Source organism: Lolium perenne, chromosome 6 (assembly GCF_019359855.2).
Source record: "Lolium perenne isolate Kyuss_39 chromosome 6, Kyuss_2.0, whole genome shotgun sequence".
NCBI classification, from domain to species: Eukaryota; Viridiplantae; Streptophyta; class Magnoliopsida; order Poales; family Poaceae; genus Lolium; species Lolium perenne.
In genome coordinates this window covers 1,264,526-1,288,705 of record NC_067249.2, presented here as the reverse complement: position 1 = coordinate 1,288,705, position 24,180 = coordinate 1,264,526, and the positions used below count along the sequence as shown (strand labels likewise).

Sequence of the window (24,180 nt, the reverse complement as noted above, 5' to 3'; positions counted from 1 at the left end):
TTATAGATACGTTGGAGACGTATCAGGCTTCTTGAAGGATGCCGGTGGCGGTGCAGCGGAATCTTTGACTGGAGAGGCCGGTTTGGAACCTTCCGGCATAGCAGAAGAGGAAGTCTTTTTCGGTGAAGCAGTGGGGGCTTCAGGGGTTTTTTCAGAGACGGGCGGAACCACTAAAGGTTCCGGCCGCCCGGCTTGTTCTGTACCGGCGCCTATGTTGCCGGCGTCGGGGTTCTCGGGATCTGGAGGTGAAGTAAAATCCCCCTCTGCACGGTGATCTTCAGGTTCGGGGCCGTGTTCCCCTCACTTGTTGTGGGTCCCCGAGGGGGGAAGGAGATTTGCCGGCACCAGAGTGTGCCAGACTTGCGCGAGACGCGCGGTGTTTGCCCTTAGGGCTGGGCACAACGAGGGGGTCATCTTCTTCTTCACTGTTGTCTTGGGTTTGACTGGTTTTCTCGGAACGAAGCGGGGTCCTGCCGGGGGCGCTCCGGTTAAGCTCGGGCGGAGCCCTAAGAACAAAAAAGACTAAAGATGTTAGCGGGAAAAGATACCGGAGACATAAGTTCAAACCGGAAACAACCCAGTTACAACTTACCCAGTTGAGGTGGGAATGGCCTTCTTTTTCCTCTCCCGCGAGGGACCAGTGCCAGGTACCTTCCGGCGCTTGGAAGGTGGAGCTGCGCTGGTACTAGTGCTGCTTGTCGGAGTTTTCTGAGTGCGAGAGGGCGGAGCTGCCCCAGGCTTGGCAGAGAGTGGTGTCGTGTCCTCCACCACCTGACGATCCGGATCAGCTGAAACCGGCGTTGCGGGAAATGCATAGGAGATGGGAATTGGGTCAAGTACCTCAAGTATAATACAATCATCTTCCTCGCTGCCGGAATCATTGGCCCGAGTTCTTGATGGAGTAAATGCCGAGGGCTTACCAGAGCCCGTGTTGCGGGTGGAGTCCATCTCGTGCACAGGGGTGTTCTGCAGAGAGTCCGGATCCTCCTCGTCCTCTTCGGTGCGGTTGGGCGTAAAAGAAGCCGGATGCTCGGCGCTGATACGGGCAAAGTTCTAAACACGCAAGATGAAACAAATGAGTTAGAGAATGAATTTTGACATTCTAGAAAAAGTATTCCGGAGTCCCCAAAACCTTACTTTGGCTGCTGGCGGGTGTCTGCGGTTGTGAGGCTCCAAGCCCCATTCCTAGTCAACCGACATCTTCGTTTGGGAGATTAGTTTGGCCTTGGCGACCACGTCGGTTTTAGTGAGTCGGAAGGTAGTGATCCGGGTGGGATCAAACCGACCACTCATCTGGCAGATCTTATGAGCGCGGCGCTGAAGAGGAAGAACCCAGCGTACAATAAACGTGTGCACGAGATCGTCAGCTGTAAGCTCATTGTGCTTCTTAAGCTTCGCAAGGAACCGGACAATCCGGTTTGTTTCTTCGTGGCTATCCTTCGGGTTGAACTGCCAGTTGGTTCTAGAGGTCTTGCCGGGACATAAGCCGGCAAGTTGATAAGGTCCGTGGGACCAGAGTTCTTCACATAAAAGAAAGTTTGTTGCCATTTCCGGCAAGATTCAAGGCCGGAGAGTTTGTAATAAGGGCTCTTCTGGCGGGGCGTGATTATGCACGCCCCGCACTGAACAATGGGTTTGGGGAGTGGTATCTTCGGATCCTGGATGGAGTTGATCCGGAGGTTATAAAATCGGGCAAAAGCCTCGACGGTGGGCAAGAGGCCGACATAACCCTCCATAAAAGAGACAAAAGCAGAGAGATAGAAGACGGCATTGCCGGGAAGATGATGGGGCTGGAGTTTGTAGAAGTCAAGGAAGCGCCGGAAGAAGTCCGACGCCGGCAAACCTAAGCCGCGAACGAAGTGAGCGGTAAAGACCACTACTTCGCCTGGTTCCACTTTGGGTTCCCTCTCATCACCAGGAATCCGGCACGTAACCCCTTCCGGTATCCTCCAAGACCGGTATAGCCAGTTGATCTCGGCCTCGGATACATCAGAACCCGCCCAGCGGCCTCGAGAGTAAGCTGCAGAGCTAGGGCCGGCTTCTTGCCCTTGATCCCCGGCTTCTTGCTCCTGCTCGACGGCTTATTCATCCTCGGCATATTCAGGCCCCTGGATATCTCGGACCCTTCGGCCTCTTCGTTCTCTCCGGTCATTGGGGAGTCACCGGAGAGCTCTAGATCGGATTCTTCGGAGGCCATTGGGTTAACTTAACCGGATCTACCTATAAACAACTTTCACTGTTTCTACTCGCTCGTGAAGATCTAAGGACAAGAAAAAAGAAGAGAAAAATACATAAGTAAACCTACCGCCCCCGAGGATGAGCACGGAGAATGCTAGGAAGGAAAAGAGATTGGATCGGTGCGCACTGACCTCAGACGAGCGGTGGAGACTCCCCTCGGTGGCGCAGCAAAGTTCGCCGGAGGAAACGGGCTCTGGCGGACGACGGCGGCGGAGGAGGATGAGCGACAGTTCTCAGATGAGTCTGAGGCGAGAATGGCGAAGAGTGGGGGAGACGATGGGTGCGACGGTGAACCGTCGCCCCTTAAATAGGCGTGAGGGCTTAGTGAGCCGGAAACTGCTCGGCCCACGTCCCTTCGGCGGTTGGGCCGCCACGTGTCATGGCGATACACGCGACTTTCACAGAAGCCACATGGGGGGCCACACGGATCGGATGCAGTGTCTTAAATGCGCGCGGGAGACGAGGGATTTGACCCTCGCTGACACTGCAGCGTCAGATACAGTGCGCATGTCACTGTCAGGCACTGATATCGATATATTCTCGACTTCGCCGAGGAAAACTTAAAGACGAAGAAACCGCCGGAAAGGTTCTGAGGAGTTCGGTTTATCAGGATGAGTTCGGCAAGATACCGGCTTAGTTTAAATTGAAACCGGAATGATTAATCTGGTGCACTTTGTATGGGAACCTGGTGCGGTCCGTCGGATGACTCCGCCGGCCCACACCAACTTCAGGGACTACTGTTGGGGGAATGGCCCCCGGTAGGTCAAGACTGTGGCAAATGTGCCAAGTTATAGCATTTATAAACCAGATTAAAGGTTAATCCGGATTATGGAAGCTTGGTTCAATAGTGCTGGATGAAACAATCCGGTATAAGCCGGAGTCTTGTTTGTTTGGTAATGAGAGTTTAACCATACTGGGAGTATCTCCGGCTTAGATATCACCGGTTGCCCTTACTCCGGCATACCCCTCCTGGTATACCGGATTGTTTCATCCAGCACTATTGAACCAAGCTTCCATAATCCGGATTAACCTTTAATCCGGTTTATAAATGCTATAACTTAGCACATTTGCCACAGTCTTGACCTACCGGGGGTCATCCCCCCGACAGCCGTGGAGGCGAGGGGGAGAAGAAGAAGAAGAGCTTCGCAGCACGCAGATCTAGAGGTGGCTCGGGGTGTGATCCCGTCCTGGTACTTCTGCGCACTACCAGGCGGTCGTTAGCGAGCCTACATGCTCTGCTTCCGAGGGGAAAGAAGACGGAGGTCGCCTCAGTTGCAAATCCCTGTACCAAGCGCCGTCGTCGTCCTTCCAGTTGCGTCCTCGATGTCTTCCTTCTCCTGGCCGGCCGAGGCGGCGAGGGAGAGGAGGGCAGCTCGGCGGCGCCTTGGACTAGGCGAAGACTTCAGGAGCTTTTGGAGCTTGTTCTCCCTACGGCGGTACCCAAGCGACGGCACGACTTCGCCGCCACTATCCTTGGTCATAAGCTTGACCCCGCCGTGCTCGACAGCAATTGCTGCCGGAGCGTATTCTTCCTCCTTCGGAGGATCTACCTCAGTCTCGGCGTCGCCTCTCAAGTTTCCACTCCCCCAAGTGGCGTAGTCCCCGGCGGAAGTAGAAGCGGCGCCTCGAGACTACCTATTACCGACAACGAGCAAGAATTTGATCGCATTTTTGCGATGCTTATCAGGGTGTTCTATGTAAAAGTGCAGGGCCTCTGTAATTTTCACGTTCTGTAAGGTCCGATCTATAAATGTTCACCCACCGCCGAAGAAATTAAAGCTCCAGGTCCTTCCAGGCCTTTCTTTTAAAAAATATGTAGTATATCAGGTTACTGTTGCGTCCCTTATACTCACACGTCAGAACACCACACATATTTTGGCACGGCTTTCTTTCTCATGTAGTATGGTTTAGGTGAAACACGCAATCAATGTAAAACATCGACAATGCATCCATCAGATTTTAATTTTTCTCAGGGCGACAAGGCCAAGCAAAATAAAAAATAAAATGATTTAGCTTTAAAGGGAAGAAACCCAAAGCGTTGTTTTTTACTAGAAGTGATTGTGTGCACAACACCAAATTGCGAATACGGAGATTCGAACTTGGGCGGGCGGGGATGCATCAGCCCATCCCACGCCAAGCAAAATATGACAAGCCACATCATTTATTTGTTACAGATACTACATATACAGATCCCGACACTAGCCGTCAAGCAAAACAAAGCCCCAAAGCCCCGGGGCAGGTTAGAACTTGGATGTCGCTTCTTTGATCTCCTCCAGGCTGATAACCTGCAACCAACAGAGCAGAGCACACAAGGTCATGTAAGAAAGAGGTGCGATGACGATGATAGAGAGCTAGGCAGTAACTCCCTGGTTCGCTGCTGGAGTGAAAGAGGGTGTACCTGGTCTTCTCCGGCGAAATCGTTGTCGGGGGTGAGGAAAAGCATGCAATGGCACTCCTTCCTGCACAAGCAGATCACACGGTTGAAGAACAGGTGCTTTTTCTAACTGCGCTTTCATTTTATATGCCTTCCCAGGGGATAGGTATAGCAGCACACATTACGTTCCACGGTTGTTTACCATACATCAGTGGGTGATTCAAGACGAGTTCTCACTTTATATCCTATCCCTTCCAGGTGAAAGCTACTGTAGCAAAAACTACTTCCATGGTTTTTATCACACAGCCCTGCTTTCTAGAATGTATAGACTTTATCAACGACACAGCTTATAAAGTAATTTTGGGTTTATCAATATATCAGGCTAATTTCTTCCCCTGTAGCAAATCATATGCCTCCATAGTTAATACAAAATGGACGTGCAACAGAAAGAAACATATGATGGAACCTCTTTTTTTAGAATCAAAATAATATTGAAGCTGACCACTTATTGTAAGCTGAAAATAGAACACTGGTACATCTCATACTCCAACATCAAAAGTGCACCCGGCCTTTTGTATGCAACACCTTAAAAGATAGTACTACTAGTAATAAAAACAAGATTCGACAAACAACTACCTTTCTCTCATGGGAACACAGGGGCAGTTCCAGAACCCTTGCGCTGCCTCGGCGGCCTTGTCGTCGTAATGCCTAGTTTAAATTCAGATCACCAAGTGCATTCATAGGTAAACATGCCTTGTATTATACTATAGAATAACAAATGAGATGACTGATTACCTGCAAGGGCAGAGAGGAGCTCCGAGGGTATCCTTGTGGTCAGCAAGTCCCTGAAACAGAAACGTTTTGCAGTTTCAGTAAAGGGTTGTTGGATCAATCGTCCTAATTCATCGGGATCCTAACAACACGAGTTACAGGACCCTAGGTGGTGAAATCAGACCACTAAGAGCAGCTAGTTTCGGAGCTACTACTACTACTATTGACGCTGCAGCTAGCGAATGACATCGTAAGACTGGACAGTGAGATCCTGGGTCGAGTTAGGTCTACGCATCATGAGACTGGACAAGGAGGAGGAGGAGGAATAGGAAGAGGAAATGGGTGGGTGGGTGACCTTGATGACGACGGCTGTGACGGACTTGTCGGAGCAGAAGAAGGTGCTGGAGCGGCGCGCGTACTGCTCCGAGAATTTCCTCATTATCTCCACCGACTTGTCCGCCTCTCCTCCGGCTGCCCGGCCAAGAAAAATCGCATTTTCAGTCAGGCTAGGTCGGGGGAAGAAGATGATTCAGATTGGGATTGGGGATTTGGTTCACAGTGCGTACCTTGAGCCCGAACGACGCATCTCCGCCGGCCGCCCCTGGAGACGGGCGCCGGGCAGAGCGGGCTGCTGGCGGCGGTGGTGGTGATGGACATCATCGGCGGTCAGGCAGTGGGCTGTGGCCGTGGGGAGAAGGGGAAGGGGAGGAAAAAAAGGAGGGAGAGAGGGATAAGAGGAGAGCTGGTTGGACACACACACACAGGCCAGCTCTGCCTCACACACACACACACACACACACACTAGAACTCTGGAAGGATCGCGCTCTCCTTCTCGCCACATGTTCCAGTTTCACTTCAATTTGACTTGCTACTTTTTTGCTTGCAAATTACATTTGTTTCCTCATAGCTGGTTCAAATTCTATTATCACATATACATACATGCTCCTGATAAGCCAAAACCAAATAAACCTGCCAGAAAAATATTGACAGCAATATGTATTCTTGCAGAGTAGCAATACCAGGCAACAAGATACTATATCTATTTATTCACATAGAATGTAACCAAATGCAGATACATCTTTCGACAGTGCACACTTAGAGAGCTTAGATATTCCTCTAGCATACCAATTTGGCATATATCACCCAACTGGCTTCAGACCAACAAGCACATCACTTTCCTCAAGGCTCAAGCAATACCGACTCTCTTCTTTTTTTCTCTTTCGACCCATGGGGTACACATGTTGTAACGTACAGAATGTCAGAATCACCCCCCCCCATCATCTACCTAACCAACAACTATCATTTATACACATGAAAAAATTACACTTGTTTCTCAATCATTCATCCGCCTCGACATCTGCTTTTTCACAGCGGCATAGTTACAACCAGAGAGGAGGCAAAAAAAGACAGCCTCAATCGACAAGGAGCAAAAAACTTGCTAGTCAAGGAGGGCCTTGCAGACATGATCCCGGTACGAGGCGGACACGCTTGCTGCCTCGGCGATCCGGAGGGCCATCACCGACTTGTACGCCGCCAGGTTGGCCTTCGCCATCAGGGCCTGGGCTCTCGTGCGCAGCTCGACTGCCTTCTCCGTGGCCTGCTTTGCGGCGCGTTCGGCGTCCACGACTCTCTGCAGGGCTGACTCCTCTTCTGCATTGTCTGCATATATCAGAACACACAAGAGGAATTAGTACAAGCTAAGATTATTCCACCACTTCATAGACAGATAAGAGGATGCTAGCAGACAATACTATATTCTTAGCACTGTGATGTTTACTATGTTCGGGCATCAAATTGTAACTATGTAAAATGATAAAGGAAAAAGGAGATAAAACAATATCAGCAGGCAGAACATAAAACTACAGGCTATATGTCACTTGGTGCATGGGTTAACCACAACAAAAGACTTCTACCATCAACGTCAGAATCTAGTACAGTCAAATTTTACTTTCTTTAGGTTCAAAAAACAGCAGGGCTTTGATACAGAGTTTTTAATTTATAGTTTCTCTAGAATGACAACTTGAATAACTTAAGTCAAATTTATAGTATGTAGCATCCAACTGCAGGGCTTGTTACATGGTTTTAATGTATGCTTTCTCTAGCAAGAAAAACTTGAATACACTGAAGTCAAATTTATACTTTGTGGTAGGCATCCAACAGCAGGATCCGTTACAGAGTTTTAGATACCTTGCAGGACATAATGAGGCCTAGTTGTTACTATGATTAATGGCAAAGGCAAACGGAGGTAAGACAATATCTGCCAGCAGACATAAAAACTGCAGAATATGTCATTTGATGTATTGGGTTCCCCATAGCAAAAGATTTCCACCATCAGTAGAATCTAGTCAAGTCAAATTTATACTTTGCGGCAGCCAACACAGGGCTTAAAAGGAGGTCTAGTTGTTACTATGTCAAATGGCAAAAGGATATCATTTGGTGTAAAAACTGCAGGTTATAAGTCATTTATCTGTATATAAGAAAGCACACAGGAATGGGTATAAGCTAAGACTGTACCATCACTTCAGGAGCTGGATATGAAGGAACTATGATAGATATATACAGCTAAGAGAATGATAACAGACAGGCTAAACAATGATGTTTACTATATTCGGGTAAAATAGGGTCTAACTGTTGCTATGTCTAATGCAAAAGGAAATAAGACATCATCACAGAGCACAACATATAAATTACATACTGTAAGTCATTTGGTATATGGGTACCCCACAGCAAAAGATTTCTCGAATCACGGTCAGAATTTAGTCAAATAAAATTTATACTTTGTGGTGGAGTAGGTAAAGTATCCAGGAGCAGGGGTAGCTGCAGAGCTTTTAAAATACCTTGCAAGAAGAATCCAGGCTTCCCTCGGCCAGTTTGGCTTCGTTGCCTCTTGAAAGATCTCTTCTTCTTGACAGAAGATTTCTGCAATAGCCGTCCCCGCCTTACGGGTGCACCCTAGGGAAATACAAACACACAGGTTAGATGATATGAGCCAATACACAACCAAAGAGAGGGGTAACTGGGATAAGATCACAGCAAAGGATTAGACAAAAGGAAAAACTCTGAATTTACCTGAAATATCTTCAGTAGTGGTGTGCCTTTCTTATATCTCTTATTTATCCAATATTGGTATATGGCAAGGACATTGTCACCCTTCCCTAAAGCCGGGTATCTGGAAAGGAGCTGATCCACATCATTAGCTTCCTCCGGATTACTGTAGGCGTCCTTTTCGAACAGGGTTATTATTCTCTCGAAATCCTCAAAAGAGACATTGTTCTGGCGGGTGCTTCTTCTATCAGAAGCTCCATGCTTCAGCTGGATGAGCCACTGCTCGTCCTCCGAGTCCATGTCATAAGCTGAATCTCGAGAGAGAGCGCGCGCGACTTCATCGTCCGCCGTTTTGATATAGTCTGGCTCAGGGCGAGAGAAAGGAACTTTTACAGTCCCTCCCATGTCATCAGAAACCTCATTTACACCGGGAATCGGGATGGTCTTTCCCTGAGAATTGCGCTCCCTGCCCTCGATGTGCAGTTCTTTGAACAGAAGCCAGTCCCACTTATGAGGGAACTCAAGTTTCCATCCATCTTCGACTTGCCAAACATAGGCACCGGTTACACGGTTCACAACATAGAACCTTTGCTCTGAAGGCTTCAGAGAGACTCTAGTGACGTCATGTAGCTTTACAGCCACACACCATCCATTGGAGTTTGATGGTTCCAGCATGACTAGAGCCCCCTCTTCCCTCCAGCCCCTGTCGGCTTGAATAATCAAGAGATTGGCTTTGCACTGGAACGTATCTATATTCTGTCTAACCTCAGATAGTGCCAGCCTTTCATTGGTGCGCTCAATCGTGGGGCTTTTGAAAGAACACCTCTTGTGCATCCCGTTTGGTCCGATAGGCGTTGAGACATCACTGTCATCCATGTTCTCAAGCAAGTCAAGAGAAATCTCTAACGCTGGTTTGGGCTGGACGGGTTCCCCGGAAACCTTGTGGTCAGTCAAGGCTGGCTTCAGTACCGTCTGAGAGGCCATGGTACCCTGCTTCGCTGCAATTGCCTTGGCAGGAAACCTTGCTACAAGACGGTGCCGGCTCAGGGGATGCCTCGTGGAGGTCCTCTTCCTTTGGTGCTTCTTTAGCCTCGGGCCGTGCACCACCACTCCTGCGGCCTGTTCCAGAGGCACGTAATCCTGGACCAATCCGCGAGGTTGAGCAGCATCCCCAAGTGGTGGGGTTGGAGACCCAGAATGTGCCTCTAAATGAGCCCGAGGATATGCTTCTTGAGCTTCGCCGACGAAACCCATGGCGCGCCGAATGACGGCGGGCAGATAAATGGAGCGAAGGGCTATGACGGAATGCAAGCCCTGGAAGTAGGAAGGGAGCGCGGAGAAATTGAGTGACAGCACCGGCTGCTGCAATCGGTCTGCGCCACGGAGCTCGCACCACCCGCAATGCAGCATAGCCCTCTGTAACAATGCACGCTGCAAGAAGTAAGCACCCATCATATGAAACCAAGCATGAAAGAAATCGTGGCAGATGAGTAAGACAGAGGTGCAGAGAGAAGAAGCTTACGACAGCTATGGGGCGCTGGAGCCTGACAAAGTGCAGACCCTGCGACGCGAACATGGTGACGAGAGCCGTTGATGAGAGAAGAAAAAAGGAGGCGAGGTTCCTGACCCTGCTCCACTGGCTCCGTCGCATCCACCGCATCATGGGAAGCAGAAATCGCAGGAACTCGGGCGAGCTCCCCGGGAAAGAGGTGTCAACCAGGGCAACGAGCACCCCGGTACGAGTGGCAACACCATCCCCGAGTGTGAAGAAATGAGTATCCAAGAAGCCGATTCTTGACAAGAAGTCCCTGGAGGAGGAGGAGCACGGGATGGCGGCGGCGCCGTGGAAAGGAGCGACCTTGGGTCGCTTGCTCTTCCTGGTGAAGACAATCCCGAACCTCCTGTCTAAGCTGGTGCCGCCCTCGTCAGGGAGGAGGCTCTGGCGGCGCTTCCGCTTGTAGACGGCCCGGAAGGCCCTCTCGGGCGGGGGCGGCGGTACTGGCGGGGTGGGATGCGGCTTGGGCTGCTCATCGGCTGCTTGCTGGGCGTTGGTGTCTGGCTCCCATCTGAGCCAGTGGGAGTGGGGGGTGTTGTCGGAGCTGGAGAAGGCGAGGCGCTTGCCGGAGCGGCGGACCCTCTCAGCGGACTGGGGCCGGGGATTGGTCTTGGGGGGCACGAAGACTCGCGTGGAGCGGCGCGCCCCAACGGCTGGCATGGGTGGCTGCTTGCGATCAGATCCCGCGCGCGTCCTCATCCAACATCGACGCCCAGCCGCCTCCGCCCATCAGACCACCATCCGACGCCGAGAGAAAGCCTCCGACGCCGACGCCGAGAGAAAGCCTCCGACGCCGAGAGAAAGCCTCCTCCTCCTCCGACGCCGAGAGAAAGAGGTGGAATCGAGACCAGATCGGGGCGGCGGCGAGACCAGATCGGGGCGGCGGGGAATTTGTCAGTGGCGGCGGCTGTGGCGTGGGGGGGGAGAGAAGAGATCAGACGGGGGTCGATTGGGGATTAGGGTTTGTTTTCTCTCTCATCCTCATCGAGGGAGGCCGACGAGAGGTGGAAGATGACGCGCATCCAGCCGTCCGATCACCGTCGGACGGCTCACAGCTCTCACGCGGTCCAACTGTCCGGTACAGCGGCCCTACCTGTCAGGTAGCGAGGACGGTGTCAGCATTGGCTCTTTTCTCACAGCAACTAGCATGTAGCGAGGATGCCGCGGAGGACGGCGACAGCTCCGATTTCGATGAGGACTTCTGAGATAAACCCTAGATTACGACGATCTGATAAACTATCTACCTAGTGTCAGTGTCAGTGTCTACCGATGAACTATCTACCTAGTGTCAGTGTCAGTGTCTACCGATGAACTATCTACCTAGTGTCAGTGTCAGTGTCTACCGATGAGCTATCTACCGATGAACTATCATGTTTGTTGAAGTTTAAATGTTTCTCAAATTTTGAATGTTTTCAGGGTTTGAAGGCCGGGGCGCAGAGCAGTGCCCTCAAAACAGAGGGCACTGCTCTGCGTCGGCTGTTTTGGGGTCTTCAAAATCACCAATTCTCGACCCTCAAACTACTTTTGAGGGTTACAGGTTTGAGGGCACTGCTAGTGATACTCTTACACCAGCACTGCGGCTCCCTGCCTCTAGTGAGCTCCACTGCTCTTGCCAATTTAAAAAAAAAATTAAAATGCATTCTTATAAGTTAACAAAAAATCTGTAAATAATCTATATGCGGATTTTAGAATATACTACTTAGATCTACATTTTTGTGTAGCTCAAAATATAAAGTATTTCAAATTGATATTTCGGTCGTTTCTGGAATGTATCATTGACTACATGCGGATTTATTTTTAAAAAAAAATCTTTTCGAAGCTTAAAAATATGATATTTGATTTTTTTGAAAAAACGAGATCGCTGGTACCCATGTGCATCAAATCTCTGTCTCCTCGGTATTTTTAATATTGTATTTTTATAGGCAAAGATTCGATCCCTCGTTTCTCCCTCGGCTCCCCTTTATATAGGAGGTGGAGCCGAGGCTTTTCATGCCGTACAAGTTACAAACAACCCGAGGCGCATTGGGCCTTTCCTATGTTGGTACAAGATTCCTATTACAACTCTACTTTCCTCATCCGAAGATCTTTGGGCTTCTGGGCCTCCAATTCTTCGGGTTTGTGGGCTTTAAATCCTCTTTATATAACCATGGTCCTTTATTCGGTATGCATGTTAGGCATACCTATGTCAGTAGCCCTCGAGATTTTGCTTTAATCGTAGAGTTGAGTAAAATCTCCATCGTAAAACTGAATCATATATTTATTTAACAAGACCTTCGAGTCATAACCAATATTTTGCTTAATGTCTATTTTGTACAGGGATAACGGTAAATGAGGCTGGTTCATCTGACGGATCAGGTCCCAGTTAATTGCTCTTGTGGCAAACCCGCATAAACCTACATCAAGCTCGAGTCCCTGGACTCGAACTCGGGATACTGGCGTAATTCGACACGCGCCGCTTAAGGACTTATCGTGAATCGAATCCCAGCTTTATTTTATCGAGTACCTAACGCGTCCGTCAGGATTTTCATTCGCATCTATTGATGCGGATAAAGTGGGAGAGCGCATTCAGGTGCGATGCCACACCATGCAGGACAGATCCTGGGGTCTTACCTTCGCACTATTTTTCGAGTCACAGCATTCAGAGTTTTTACCACGGCGGACGCGCTCTGAGAATATATTGTCGAGCGCCTTTGTGCGGCTGCTGGAATGCTTTATTTTCTCGAGTTGACTCGTGAAACGATATCTTGACCTCCCGATGGGAGTACATGACGAGTTATATGTAACTCGAAGATGTACGAATAAAGTTTTTCGATTGCAACTCTATATTGACATGTTATTTTGCCTTCCCTTCTTCTCTTTATTTCATCGAGTGCGCGACCAGCGCTCCCGATGGGAGTAGCCCCGAAGCTACAGCCGAGTGTTTGCACTTGGTTGTAGGCTCAACTTCTGTTATTTGATCAACTCTTTGTTTTTACCTTCATCACGTCATCTTATCAGAAGTATATGCAATACTTCTGATAAGAGTAGCCCCCGAGCATATGAACAGGTGCTTGCATCTGGACATAGGCTCCCGAATTTTTCTTCCAACTATGTATTGTTCCAGCTCTCGAAGTTTTCTTACAACTATATTTTGCTCAACCTCTCGGAGTTTTCTTACAACTATATTTTGCTCCACCTCTCGGAGGTTTTTCAATACTATGACGTCGTTGCTGACGAGAGCCATGCGTGACCACCTTGGGAAGACACGACTGCTGGTAGACCACTGTTTTGTGGGTCCAAACTACTGCACGTCCTCCACGTCGCGCAAGTGGGGCGCGCACGTCCTCCGATATTCCCGGCAGGCGCGCAGTAACTTCCTCCTGATAAAAATAAAGTGTAAAGACCATTTACCACACGAGCACGCGTAAGGCTCAGGATTCTCTCCTTTTCATCCAACGGCTGAGCTCCATCCTCTTCCTCCTATAAAATTTACCCTACTCCTCACTTTTCCCCCTTCGCCGCGCCGCACATTTTGTCTTGCCTCTCTTCTTCTTCCTCCTCGAGCACCTCGCGCACTCATCCTCTGCTTCCCCTCTTTTGCTCCACCGCTCATCCACCATTCCTCCACGCACCAAGCTCTGCAAAAATCGCGCTCCTGGCACTGGCGAACGCGTGGAGAAGAACAAGATCTCCGGATGGGAGAGGTCCAAGATCTCTGCGCAGGATAATCGTTTGCTTAAGAAGATGGGCCTGCTCAACAAGGAGGCAATGAGGATGCCAGGAGATGAGAGTTCCCTTCATCCTCCTTCAGGATTCCGGGTAACATTCAGACTTCCTTGTCCGCGGCTTTTCCGTTCCTGTGCACGAATTCCTTCGTGGTCTTCTCTTCATCTACGGGATCCAGCTTCACCAGCTGACCCCTAACTCTCTCCTCCACATTTCTATCTTTGTCACTCTCTGTGAATGTTTCCTGGGCATCCACCCTCACTGGAGCCTATGTAAACGCATTTTTTACCTCCGCCGCAACAACTCAAAAAACACCATCTACAACGTAGGTGGAGTTTGCATTTGCGTCCGGCCAGAAGTCGGATACTTTGACTTGAAGTTTGCTGACTCCGTCCAAGGCTGGCGCAAGAAGTGGCTCTACGTCAAGGATGAATCTTCGGCTGCCCAAGAATACGGCCTTGCTCCCTTTGATGCTTCCGAAGATATCCAGAGGCGCAAGTCTTGGGACGCAGAGGCTACAACCGAAGAAAAGGCAGCCACTGACGCGCTGATTGCTCGCATCCAAGAGCTCCAAAACACCGAAGGGGCAGAACTGTCGGGTGTGCAAATCATTGCACACTTTCTGTGGATCCGAGTAAAGCCTCTCCAAGCTCGCAAGAATCCTCTTTGGATGTATTCGGGTGCTGAAGACGCTGACCGGGTTTCTGACGATCTTCCCTTGAAAAATTTAGAGAAGCTTCTCCGCTGCTTCACCTCCTTGAGCAAGAATAATGAAGTCCCTTCTTCCTGCCGCGTGGAGCCATTCAGTGGTGACCATGCACTTCCCGATGTAAGTGCTTTCCTTTGAGTTTGACTCTTGTTTTTTGACTGCAATTGTTTTTCCTTCGTGTTTTCACAATTTTGTCTTGCTTTCTTGTTCTTTTTTGCCTGCAGAATGATCAAACTCTTTCCTCCCTTCCTCTACTACCTGAAGGTGGAGAAGTAGATTAGCGAGCCGTCGTTAATGACGACTCGCAAGAAACTTCTGTCCCTGAGAGAGAGCCCGCGGAATCAGAAAAAAGTGCGGGTTCCTCTGATAAAGACTCGAAGTCAGTGCAACCTTCTGATTCCGCTCACTCGGTTTCTCCTCCTCCTGACGCTTCTCCGGATAAGCGCAAGAGGAAGAGAAACGATGATGAAGAAGATTCCGGCGCATCCAAGCTTTCTGTACCAGCTGCCGAAGAGTCTTCTCCCGAAGATCAAGAAATCTTCGACCCCTACTGACAAGGTATCGACTTGTCAATGCCTACAGATTGTAGACTAGGGTTTCGCGGAAAGTAGAGGGCAAGTAGATCTCGAAGGTTTCAGCTGAAAAGGTACTCGACTGCTAAAAACTAGGGTTATGTTGACAATGATTCGATCCTTTCTTTCTCCCTCAACTCCCCCTTATATGGGGGGTAGAGCCGAGGGTTTCGTGATGTACAAGTTACAAACAGCGGGAGACTCTTTGAGTTCGTCCCATATAATTACAAGTCAGTTCCGAATATATCTCTAACTTCCATATCGACGCTTTATTGGGCTTCCAGGCTTCATAATCTTCGGGTCGTGGGCCTTCAGTAAACCCCGGGTACCTTCTTCGGCATGCCCATTGGGGATACCTATGTCACCTACTCTGCTACTGGTGCCGGCAATTCGTAAGTTGGTTCCTCTTTTGCTTTTCCCTACCTGTTTCTTTTGGTTTCAACGTTTTTATATTGTTGTTATATTGACAGAGATGACGAAGAAGAGCTGGAACTCGAAGCTCATGGGCCAGCCAATACGAGCACCTCCCACACATTGGTCCTTTCTGACTCCCGCAATATCACCTACAATGTGGGCGGTGTTGTTATCTGCGTCCGCCCCGACATTGACTATTTCGACATCAAATTCCCCGACTCCGTCCAAGGGTGGCGCAGGAGGTGGTTGTACATTCAGGAGGAGTACATCGGCTCGCAAGAGTACAACATTGCTCCATTTGATGGTACCGCAAAAATCCTCAGGCGCCGATCCTGGGACGCTGAAGCTACTGCCGAAGAAAAATCAGCTACCGACGCTCTGATGAAACGCATCCACGAGCTGCAGAATACCCGCGGTCAAGAACTGTCGGGTGTCCAAATTACTGCTTACTTCCTTAGGATCAGGGTGCGGCCACTGCAGGCTCGCAAAAACCCACTTTGGATGTATGCTGGCGATCGAAGAAGCTGTTGACCGCCTATCCAAGGACCTTTCTGTGAAGGACTTGGAGAAGCTCATTCGACGTTTCTCCTCGTTAAGCAAGAAGCACGATGCTCCAACCACCTGCGCGTGGAGCCGTATAGTGGTAACCACGCCCTTCCCGAAGTAAGTAGCTTATTCTTCGAGTTGTGCTTTTATTTTTCGACTGCTTCCTCATTTGATTTGTATATTGACCATGATGTTGCTTGTTCATCGTGCAGAACCACCAAGTTCTATCTTCTCTTCCTCCCTTTCCTGAAGGTGGAGAGGTGGACGAGCGAGCTGTTATTACTGACGACTCGCAAGGACCCTCTCGTCCTGAGAGTGAAGTCGTAGGATCTCACAAATCCGCGGCTTCTTCCGAAAGATCTGAATCGGATGCTTCCGAATCAGCGCGCTCTCCTCCTTCCGCTGTTTCTCCCAAGAACAAGAGGAAGAGGGATGAAGTCGAGGATTCCGGCACGTCCAAGCCCACGGACCCTGCTGCCAAAGAAATGTCACCCGAAGAAGAGGGTGCATTTAACCCTTATGATGACGCAGGCTCCGTTAGCTCGTAAGCTTCTTTACTGTTATCTTTTCCAACTTTGTTGTTTTCAGTATCGCTTATTTTTCTGTATTGACAGTGGCGAAGAAAAGGAAAAAGAGGAACCCGAGGTTCATGGGATGGCTCTAACGAGTACCTCCCACACCTTGGTTCTTTCTGAAGAGCGCCGAGCTGCCGAGGAATCTTCGCCTCCTCCACAACAAAATGTGGAAACATTGACTCCTACGGCCAGCCCCCGAGCCCCCTCGCCGAAGAGAGCAAGGATTGGGGTTGGCGATAGTCATGCGATTATCGCAGGAGGTTCCTCGACTTCTGCTATGGACGATGTAAGTTCTTTTTCTTGATTTATTATTTTGCTTTGCTAGTCTATCCTTGATCATTTGTCGAGCTGTCTCCCTTCTGAATTTGTTTTTTGATGCTCTTTGTAGCCTGTGATGAAGCATCTCATCAAGCTTGGGACCCAATTTATCGGGTACCGTGATACGTCTCCGACGTATCGATAATTTCTTATGTTCCATGCCACATTATTGATGTTATCTACATGTTTTATGCACACTTTATGTCATATTCGTGCATTTTCTGGAACTAACCTATTAACAAGATGCCGAAGTGCGATTCTTTGTTCTGCTGTTTTTGGTTTCAGAAATCCTAGTAAGGAAATATTCTCGGAATTGGACGAAATCAACGCCCAGGGGCCTATTTTTCCACGAAGCTTCCAGAAGTCCGAAGACGAAACGAAGTGGGGCCACAGGGTGCCCAAACCCTAGGGCGGCGCGGCCCCCCCTGGCCGCGCCGGCCTATGGTGTGGGGCCCCTGTGCCCCCTCCTGACTTGCCCTTCCGCCTACTTAAAGCCTCCGTGACGAAACCCCCAGTATCGAGAGCCACGATACGGAAAAGCTTCCAGAGACGCCGCCAACGCCGATCCCATCTCGGGGGATCCAGGAGATCGCCTCCGGCACCCTGCCGGAGAGGGGAATCATCTCCCGAAGGACTCTACGCCGCCATGGTCGCCTCCGGTGTGATGTGTGAGTAGTCTACCCCTGGACTATGGGTCCATAGCAGTAGCTAGATGGTTGTCTTCTCCCCATTGTGCTATCATTGTCGGATCTTGTGAGCTGCCTAACATGATCAAGATCATCTATCTGTAATTCTATATGTTGCGTTTGTTGGGATCCGATGAATAGAGAATACTTGTTATGTTGATTATCAAAGTTATATCTATGTGTTGTTTATGATCTTGCATGCTCTCCGTTACTAGTAGATGCTCTGGCCAAGTAGATGCTTGTAACTCCAAGAGGGAGTATTTATGCTCGATAGTGGGTTCATGCCTGCATTGACACCGGGACGATGTGAGAAAGTTCTAAGGTTGTGTTGTGCTGTTGCCACTAGGGATAAAACATTGATGCTATGTCTAAGGATGTAGTTGTTGATTACATTACGCACCATACTTAATGCAATTGTCTGTTGCTTTGCAACTTAATACTGGAGGGGGTTCGGATGATAACCTGAAGGTGGACTTTTTAGGCATAGATGCAGTTGGATGGTGGTCTATGTACTTTGTCGTAATGCCCAATTAAATCTCACTATACTCATCATGATATGTATGTGCATGGTCATGCCCTCTTTATTTGTCAATTGCCCAACTGTAATTTGTTCACCCAACATGCTGTTTGTCTTATGGGAGAGACACCTCTAGTGAACTGTGGACCCTGGTCCAATTCTCTTTACTGAAATACAATCTACTGCAATACTGTTTCTTGTTTTCTCGCAAACAATCATCTTCCACACAATACGGTTAATCCTTTGTTACAGCAAGCCGGTGAGATTGACAACCTCACTGTTTCGTTGGGGCAAAGTACTTTGGTTGTGTTGTGCAGGTTCCACGTTGGCGCCGGAATCCCTGGTGTTGCGCCGCACTACATCCCGCCGCCATCAACCTTCAACGTGCTTCTTGGCTCCTCCTGGTTCGATAAACCTTGGTTTCTTTCTGAGGGAAAACTTGCTGCTGTGCGCATCATTCCTTCCTCTTGGGGTTCCCAACGAACGTGTGAGTTACACGCCATCAAGCTAGATTTCTGGCGCCGTTGCCGGGGAGATCAAGACACGCTGCAAGGGGAGTCTCCACTTCTCAATCTCTTTACTTTGTTTTTGTCTTGCTTAGTTTTATTTACTACTTTGTTTGCTGCACTAAATCAAAATAAAAAAAAATAGTTGCTAGTTTTACTTTATTTGCTATCTTGTTTGCTATATCAAAAACACAAAAAAATTAGTTTACTTGCATTTACTTTATCTAGTTTGCTTTATTTACTGTTGCTAAAATGGCTACCGCTGAAAATACTAAGTTGTGTGACTTCACAACCACAAATAATAATGATTTCTTATGCACACCTATTGCTCCACCTGCTACTACAACATAATTCTTTGAAATTAAACCTGCTTTACTGAATCTTGTTATGCGAGAGCAATTTTCTCAGTGTTAGTTAGATGATGCTGCTGCCCATCTTAATAATTTTGTTGAATTGTGTGAAATGCAAAAGTATAAGGATGTAGATGGTGACATTATAAAATTAAAATTGTTCCCTTTCTCATTAAGAGGAAGAGCTAAAGATTGGTTGCTATCTCTGCCTAAGAATAGTATTGATTCATGGACTAAATGCAAGGATGCTTTTATTGGTAGATATTATCCCCCTGCTAAAATTATATCTTTGAGGAGTAGCATAATGAATTTTAAACAATTAGATACTGAACATGTTGCTCAAGCTTGGGAAAGAATGAAATCTTTGGTTAAAAATTGCCCAACCCATGGACTGACTACTTGGATGATCATCCAAACCTTCTATGCAGGACTAAATTTTTCTTCACGGAATTTATTGGATTCAGCTGCTGGAGGTACCTTTATGTCCATCACTCTTGGTGAAGCAACAAAGCTTCTTGATAATATGATGATTAATTACTCTGAATGGCACACGGAAAGAGCTCCACAAGGTAAGAAGGTAAATTCTGTTGAAGAAACCTCTTCCTTGAGTGATAAGATTGATGCTATTATGTCTATGCTTGTGAATGATAGGACTAATATTGATCCTAATAATGTTCCATTAGCTTCATTGGTTGCACAAGAAGAACATGTTGATGTAAACTTCATTAAAAATAATAATTTCAACAACAATGCTTACCTAACAATTCTAGTAACAACTATAGGCCATATCCTTATAATAATGGCAACGGCTATGGTAATTCTTATGGGAATTCTTACAACAATAATAGGAGTTCACCCCCTGGACTTGAAGCCATGCTTAAAGAATTTATTAGTACACAAACTGCTTTTAACAAATCTGCTGAAGAAAAGCTTGGGAAAATTGATATACTTGCTTCTAAAGTCGATAGTCTTGCTGCTGATGTTGATCTTTTGAAATCAAAAGTTTCGCCTAATGAGAATCATCATAATAAAATTGTTACTACAGCAAATTCCATTCAAGTTAGAATTAATGAGAATATAAGATTAATGGCTGAACTGCGTGCTAGGTGGGATAGAGAAGAAAATGAAAAACTAGCTAAAGAGAAGAATGTAGCTAAAGTTTGGACTATTACCACCACTTGTAATGCTAATGCTACACATGTTGCTGCACCTCCTACTAATACTAATAAAAGAATTGGTGTTAGCAATGTTTCCACTTCTAATGCAAAGCGAGAAACTCGCCTAAACTGCTAAAACTCGCTGAAATTGCCTGTGATAAAGTCGCTGAATTTTTTCCAACATTGGGGATGATGATCCCATTGCTTTAGATTATAATGGTTTGAATTTTGATGATTGCCACATCTCTGAAGTTATAAAGTTCTTGCAAAAACTTGCTAAAAGTCCTAATGCTAGTGCTATAAATTTGGCTTTCACGCATCATATTACAAATGCTCTCATAAAAGCTAGAGAAGAGAAACTAGAGCGTGAAGCTTCTATTCCTAAAAAACTAGAGGATGGTTGGGAGCCCATCATTAAGATGAAGGTTAAAGATTTTGATTGTAATGCTTTATGTGATCTTGGTGCAAGTATTTCTGTTATGCCTAAGAAAATTTATAATATGCTTGACTTGCCACCACTGAAAAATTGTTATTTGGATGTTAATCTTGCTGATCATTCTACAAAGAAGCCTTTGGGTAAAGTTGATAATGTTCACATTACCGTTAACAATAACCTTGTTCCCGTTGATTTTGTTGTCTTGGATATTGAATGCAATGCATCTTGTCCCATTATATTGGGAAGACCTTTTCTTCGAACTGTTGGTGCTATTATTGATATGAAGGAAGGTAATATAAAATATCAATTTCCTCTCAAGAAAGGTATGGAACACTTCCCTAGAAAGAGAATGAAGTTACCTTTTGATTCTATTATGAGAACAAATTATGATGTTGACACTTCGTCTCTTGATAATACTTGATACACACTTTCTGCGCCTAGCTGAAAGGCGTTAAAGAAAAGCGCTTATGGGAGACAACCCATGTTTTTACCTACAGTACTTTGTTTTTATTTTGTGTCTTGGAAGTTGTTTACTACTGTAGCAACCTCTCCTTATCTTAGTTTTGTGTTTTATTGTGCCAAGTAAAGCCGTTGATAGAAAAGTAAGTACTAGATTTGGATTACTGCGCAGTTCCAGATTTCTTTGCTGTCACGAATCTGGGTCCACCTCCCTGTAGGTAGCTCAGAAAATTAAGCCAATTTACGTGCATGATTCTCAGATATGTACGCAACTTTCATTCAATTTGAGCATTTTCATTTGAGCAAGTCTGGTGCCATTTTAAAATTCGTCAATACGAACTGTTCTGTTTTGACAGATTCTGCCTTTTATTTCGCATTGCCTCTTTTGCTATGTTGGATGAATTTCTTTGATCCACTAATGTCCAGTAGCTTTATGCAATGTCCAGAAGTGCTAAGAATAATTGTGTCACCTCTGAATATGTTAATTTTTATTGTGCACTAACCCTCTAATGAGTTGTTTCGAGTTTGGTGTGGAGGAAGTTTTCAAGGATCAAGAGAGGAGTATGATGCAACATGATCAAGGAGAGTGAAAGCTCTAAGCTTGGGGATGCCCCGGTGGTTCACCCCTGCATATATTAAGAAGACTCAAGCGTCTAAGCTTGGGGATGCCCAAGGCATCCCCTTCTTCATCGACAACATTATCAGGTTCCTCCCCTGAAACTATATTTTTATTCCATCACATCTTATGTGCTTTTTCTTGGAGCGTCGGTTTGTTTTTGTTTTTTGTTTTGTTTGAATAAAATGGATCCTAGCATTCACCTTACGGAGAGAGACACGCTCCGCTGTAGCATATGGACAAGTATGTCCTTGGTTTCTACTCATAGTATTCATGGCGAAGTTTCTTCTTCGTTAAATTGTTATATGGTTGGAATTGGAAAATGATACATGTAGTAATTGCTATAAATGTCTTGGGTAATGTGATACTTGGCAATTGTTGTGCTCATGTTTAAGCTCTTGCATCATATGCTTTGCACCCATTAATGAAGAAATACATAGAGCATGCTAAAATTTGGTTTGCATATTTGGTTTCTCTAAGATCTAGATAATTTCTAGTATTGAGTTTGAACAACAAGGAAGACGGTATAGAGTCTTATAATGTTTACAATATGTCTTTTATGTGAGTTTTGCTGCACCGGTTCATCCTTGTGTTTGTTTCAAATAAGCCTTGCTAGCCTAAACCTTGTATCGAGAGGGAATACTTCTCATGCATCCAAAATACTTGAGCCAACCACTATGCCATTTGTGTCCACCATACCTACCTACTACATGGTATTTTTCGCCATTCCAAAGTATATTGCTTGAGTGCTACCTTTAAAATTCCATCATTCACCTTTGCAATATATAGCTCATGGGACAAATAGTTTAAAAACTATTGTGGTATTGAATATGTAATTATGCACTTTATCTCTTATTAAGTTGCTTGTTGTGCGATAACCATGTTCACTGGGGACGCCATCAACTACTCTTTGTTGAATTTCATGTGAGTTGCTATGCATGTCCATCTTGTCTGAAGTAAGAGAGATCTACCACCTTATGGTTAAGCATGCATATTGTTAGAGAAGAACATTGGGCCGCTAACTAAAGCCATGATCCATGGTGGAAGTTTCAGTTTTGGACATATATCCTCAATCTCAAATGAGAAAATTATTAATTGTTGTTACATGCTTATGCATAAAAGAGGAGTCCATTATCTGTTGTCTATGTTGTCCCGGTATGGATGTCTAAGTTGAAGAATAATCAATAGCGAGAAATCCAATGCGAGCTTTCTCCTTAGACCTTTGTACAAAGTGCATAGAGGTACCCCTTTGTGACACTTGGTCAAAACATGTGCATTGTGATGATCCGGTAGTCCAAGCTAATTAGGACAAGGTGCGGGCACTATTAGTACACTATGCATGAGGCTTGCAACTTATAAGATATAATTTACATGATACATATGCTTTATTACTACCGTTGACAAAATTGTTTCATGTTTTCAAAATCAAAGCTCTAGCACAAATATAGCAATCGATGCTTTTCCTCTATGGAGGACCATTCTTTTACTTTGCCTGTTGAGTCAGTTCGCCTATTTCTCTCCACCTCAAGAAGCAAACACTTGTGTGAACTGTGCATTGATTCCTACATACTTGCTTATTGCACTTATTATATTACTCTATGTTGACAATATCCATGAGATATACATGTTACGAGTTGAAAGCAACCGCTGAAACTTAATCTTCTTTTGTGTTGCTTCAATGCCTTTACTTTGAATTATTGCTTTATGAGTTAACTCTTATGCAAGACTTAATTGATGCTTGTCTTGAAGTGCTATTCATGAAAAGTCTTTGCTTTATGATTCACTTGTTTACTCATGTCATATATATTGTTTTGATCGCTGCATTCACTACATATGCTTTACAAATAGTATGATCAAGATTATGATGGCATGTCACTCCGTAAATTATCTGTGTTATCGTTTTACCTGCTCGGGACGAGCAGAACTAAGCTTGGGGATGCTGATACGTCTCCGACATATCGATAATTTCTTATGTTCCATGCCACATTATTGATGTTATCTACATGTTTTATGCACACTTTATGTCATATTCGTGCATTTTCTGGAACTAACCTATTAACAAGATGCCGAAGTGCCAGTTGCTGTTTTCTGCTGTTTTTGGTTTCAGAAATCCTAGTAAGGAAATATTCTCGGAATTGGACGAAATCAACGCCCAGGGGCCTATTTTTCCACGAAGCTTCCAGAAGACCGAAGACGAAATGAAGTGGGGCCACAGGGTGCCCAAACCCTAGGGCGGCGCGGCCCCCGGCCGCGCCGGCCTATGGTGTGGGGCCCCTGTGCCCCCTCCCGACTTGCCCTTCCGCCTACTTAAAGCCTCCGTGACGAAACCCCCGCACCGAGAGCCACGATACGGAAAACCTTCCGGAGACGCCGCAAACGCCGATCCCATCTCGGGGATCCAGGAGATTGCCTCCGGCACCCGCCGGAGAGGGGAATCATCTCCCGGAGGACTCTACGCTGCCATGGTCGCCTCCGGTGTGATGTGTGAGTAGTCTACCCCTGGACTATGGGTCCATAGCAGTAGCTAGATGGTTGTCTTCTCCCCATTGTGCTATCATTGTCGGATCTTGTGAGCTGCCTAACATGATCAAGATCATCTATCCGTAATTCTATATGTTGCGTTTGTTGGGA

General features: G+C 46.7%; 2 protein-coding genes across 4 annotated transcripts; both read right to left on the bottom strand.

Moving 5' to 3' along the window:
* Window positions 1-4,231: 4,231 nt before the first annotated feature.
* Window positions 4,232-6,171, bottom strand: LOC127309058 (ferredoxin-thioredoxin reductase catalytic chain, chloroplastic). Of its 2 annotated transcripts, XM_051340043.2 has the most exons (7): window positions 5,950-6,171; window positions 5,739-5,854; window positions 5,408-5,457; window positions 5,249-5,320; window positions 4,637-4,697; window positions 4,467-4,523; window positions 4,232-4,432 (listed from the first exon to the last, which is right to left on the bottom strand). In XM_051340043.2, the coding sequence occupies exons 1-6, from the start codon at window positions 6,041-6,043 to the stop codon at window positions 4,479-4,481; spliced, it is 438 nt and encodes a 145-aa protein (XP_051196003.1). In that variant the 5' UTR covers window positions 6,044-6,171; the 3' UTR covers window positions 4,232-4,432; window positions 4,467-4,478. The 2 variants fall into 2 exon arrangements, with proteins under 2 accessions (XP_051196003.1, XP_051196002.1); XM_051340042.2 differs by having other exon boundaries at window positions 4,232-4,523; window positions 5,950-6,170.
* Window positions 6,172-6,483: 312 nt separating this feature from the next.
* Window positions 6,484-10,971, bottom strand: LOC127309057 (uncharacterized). Of its 2 annotated transcripts, none has more exons than XM_051340040.2 (4): window positions 9,951-10,971; window positions 8,453-9,859; window positions 8,221-8,335; window positions 6,484-7,042 (listed from the first exon to the last, which is right to left on the bottom strand). In XM_051340040.2, the coding sequence occupies exons 1-4, from the start codon at window positions 10,680-10,682 to the stop codon at window positions 6,822-6,824; spliced, it is 2,475 nt and encodes an 824-aa protein (XP_051196000.1). In that variant the 5' UTR covers window positions 10,683-10,971; the 3' UTR covers window positions 6,484-6,821. The 2 variants fall into 2 exon arrangements, with proteins under 2 accessions (XP_051196000.1, XP_051196001.1); XM_051340041.2 differs by having other exon boundaries at window positions 8,453-9,844.
* Between the last annotated feature and the right edge of the window lie 13,209 nt (window positions 10,972-24,180).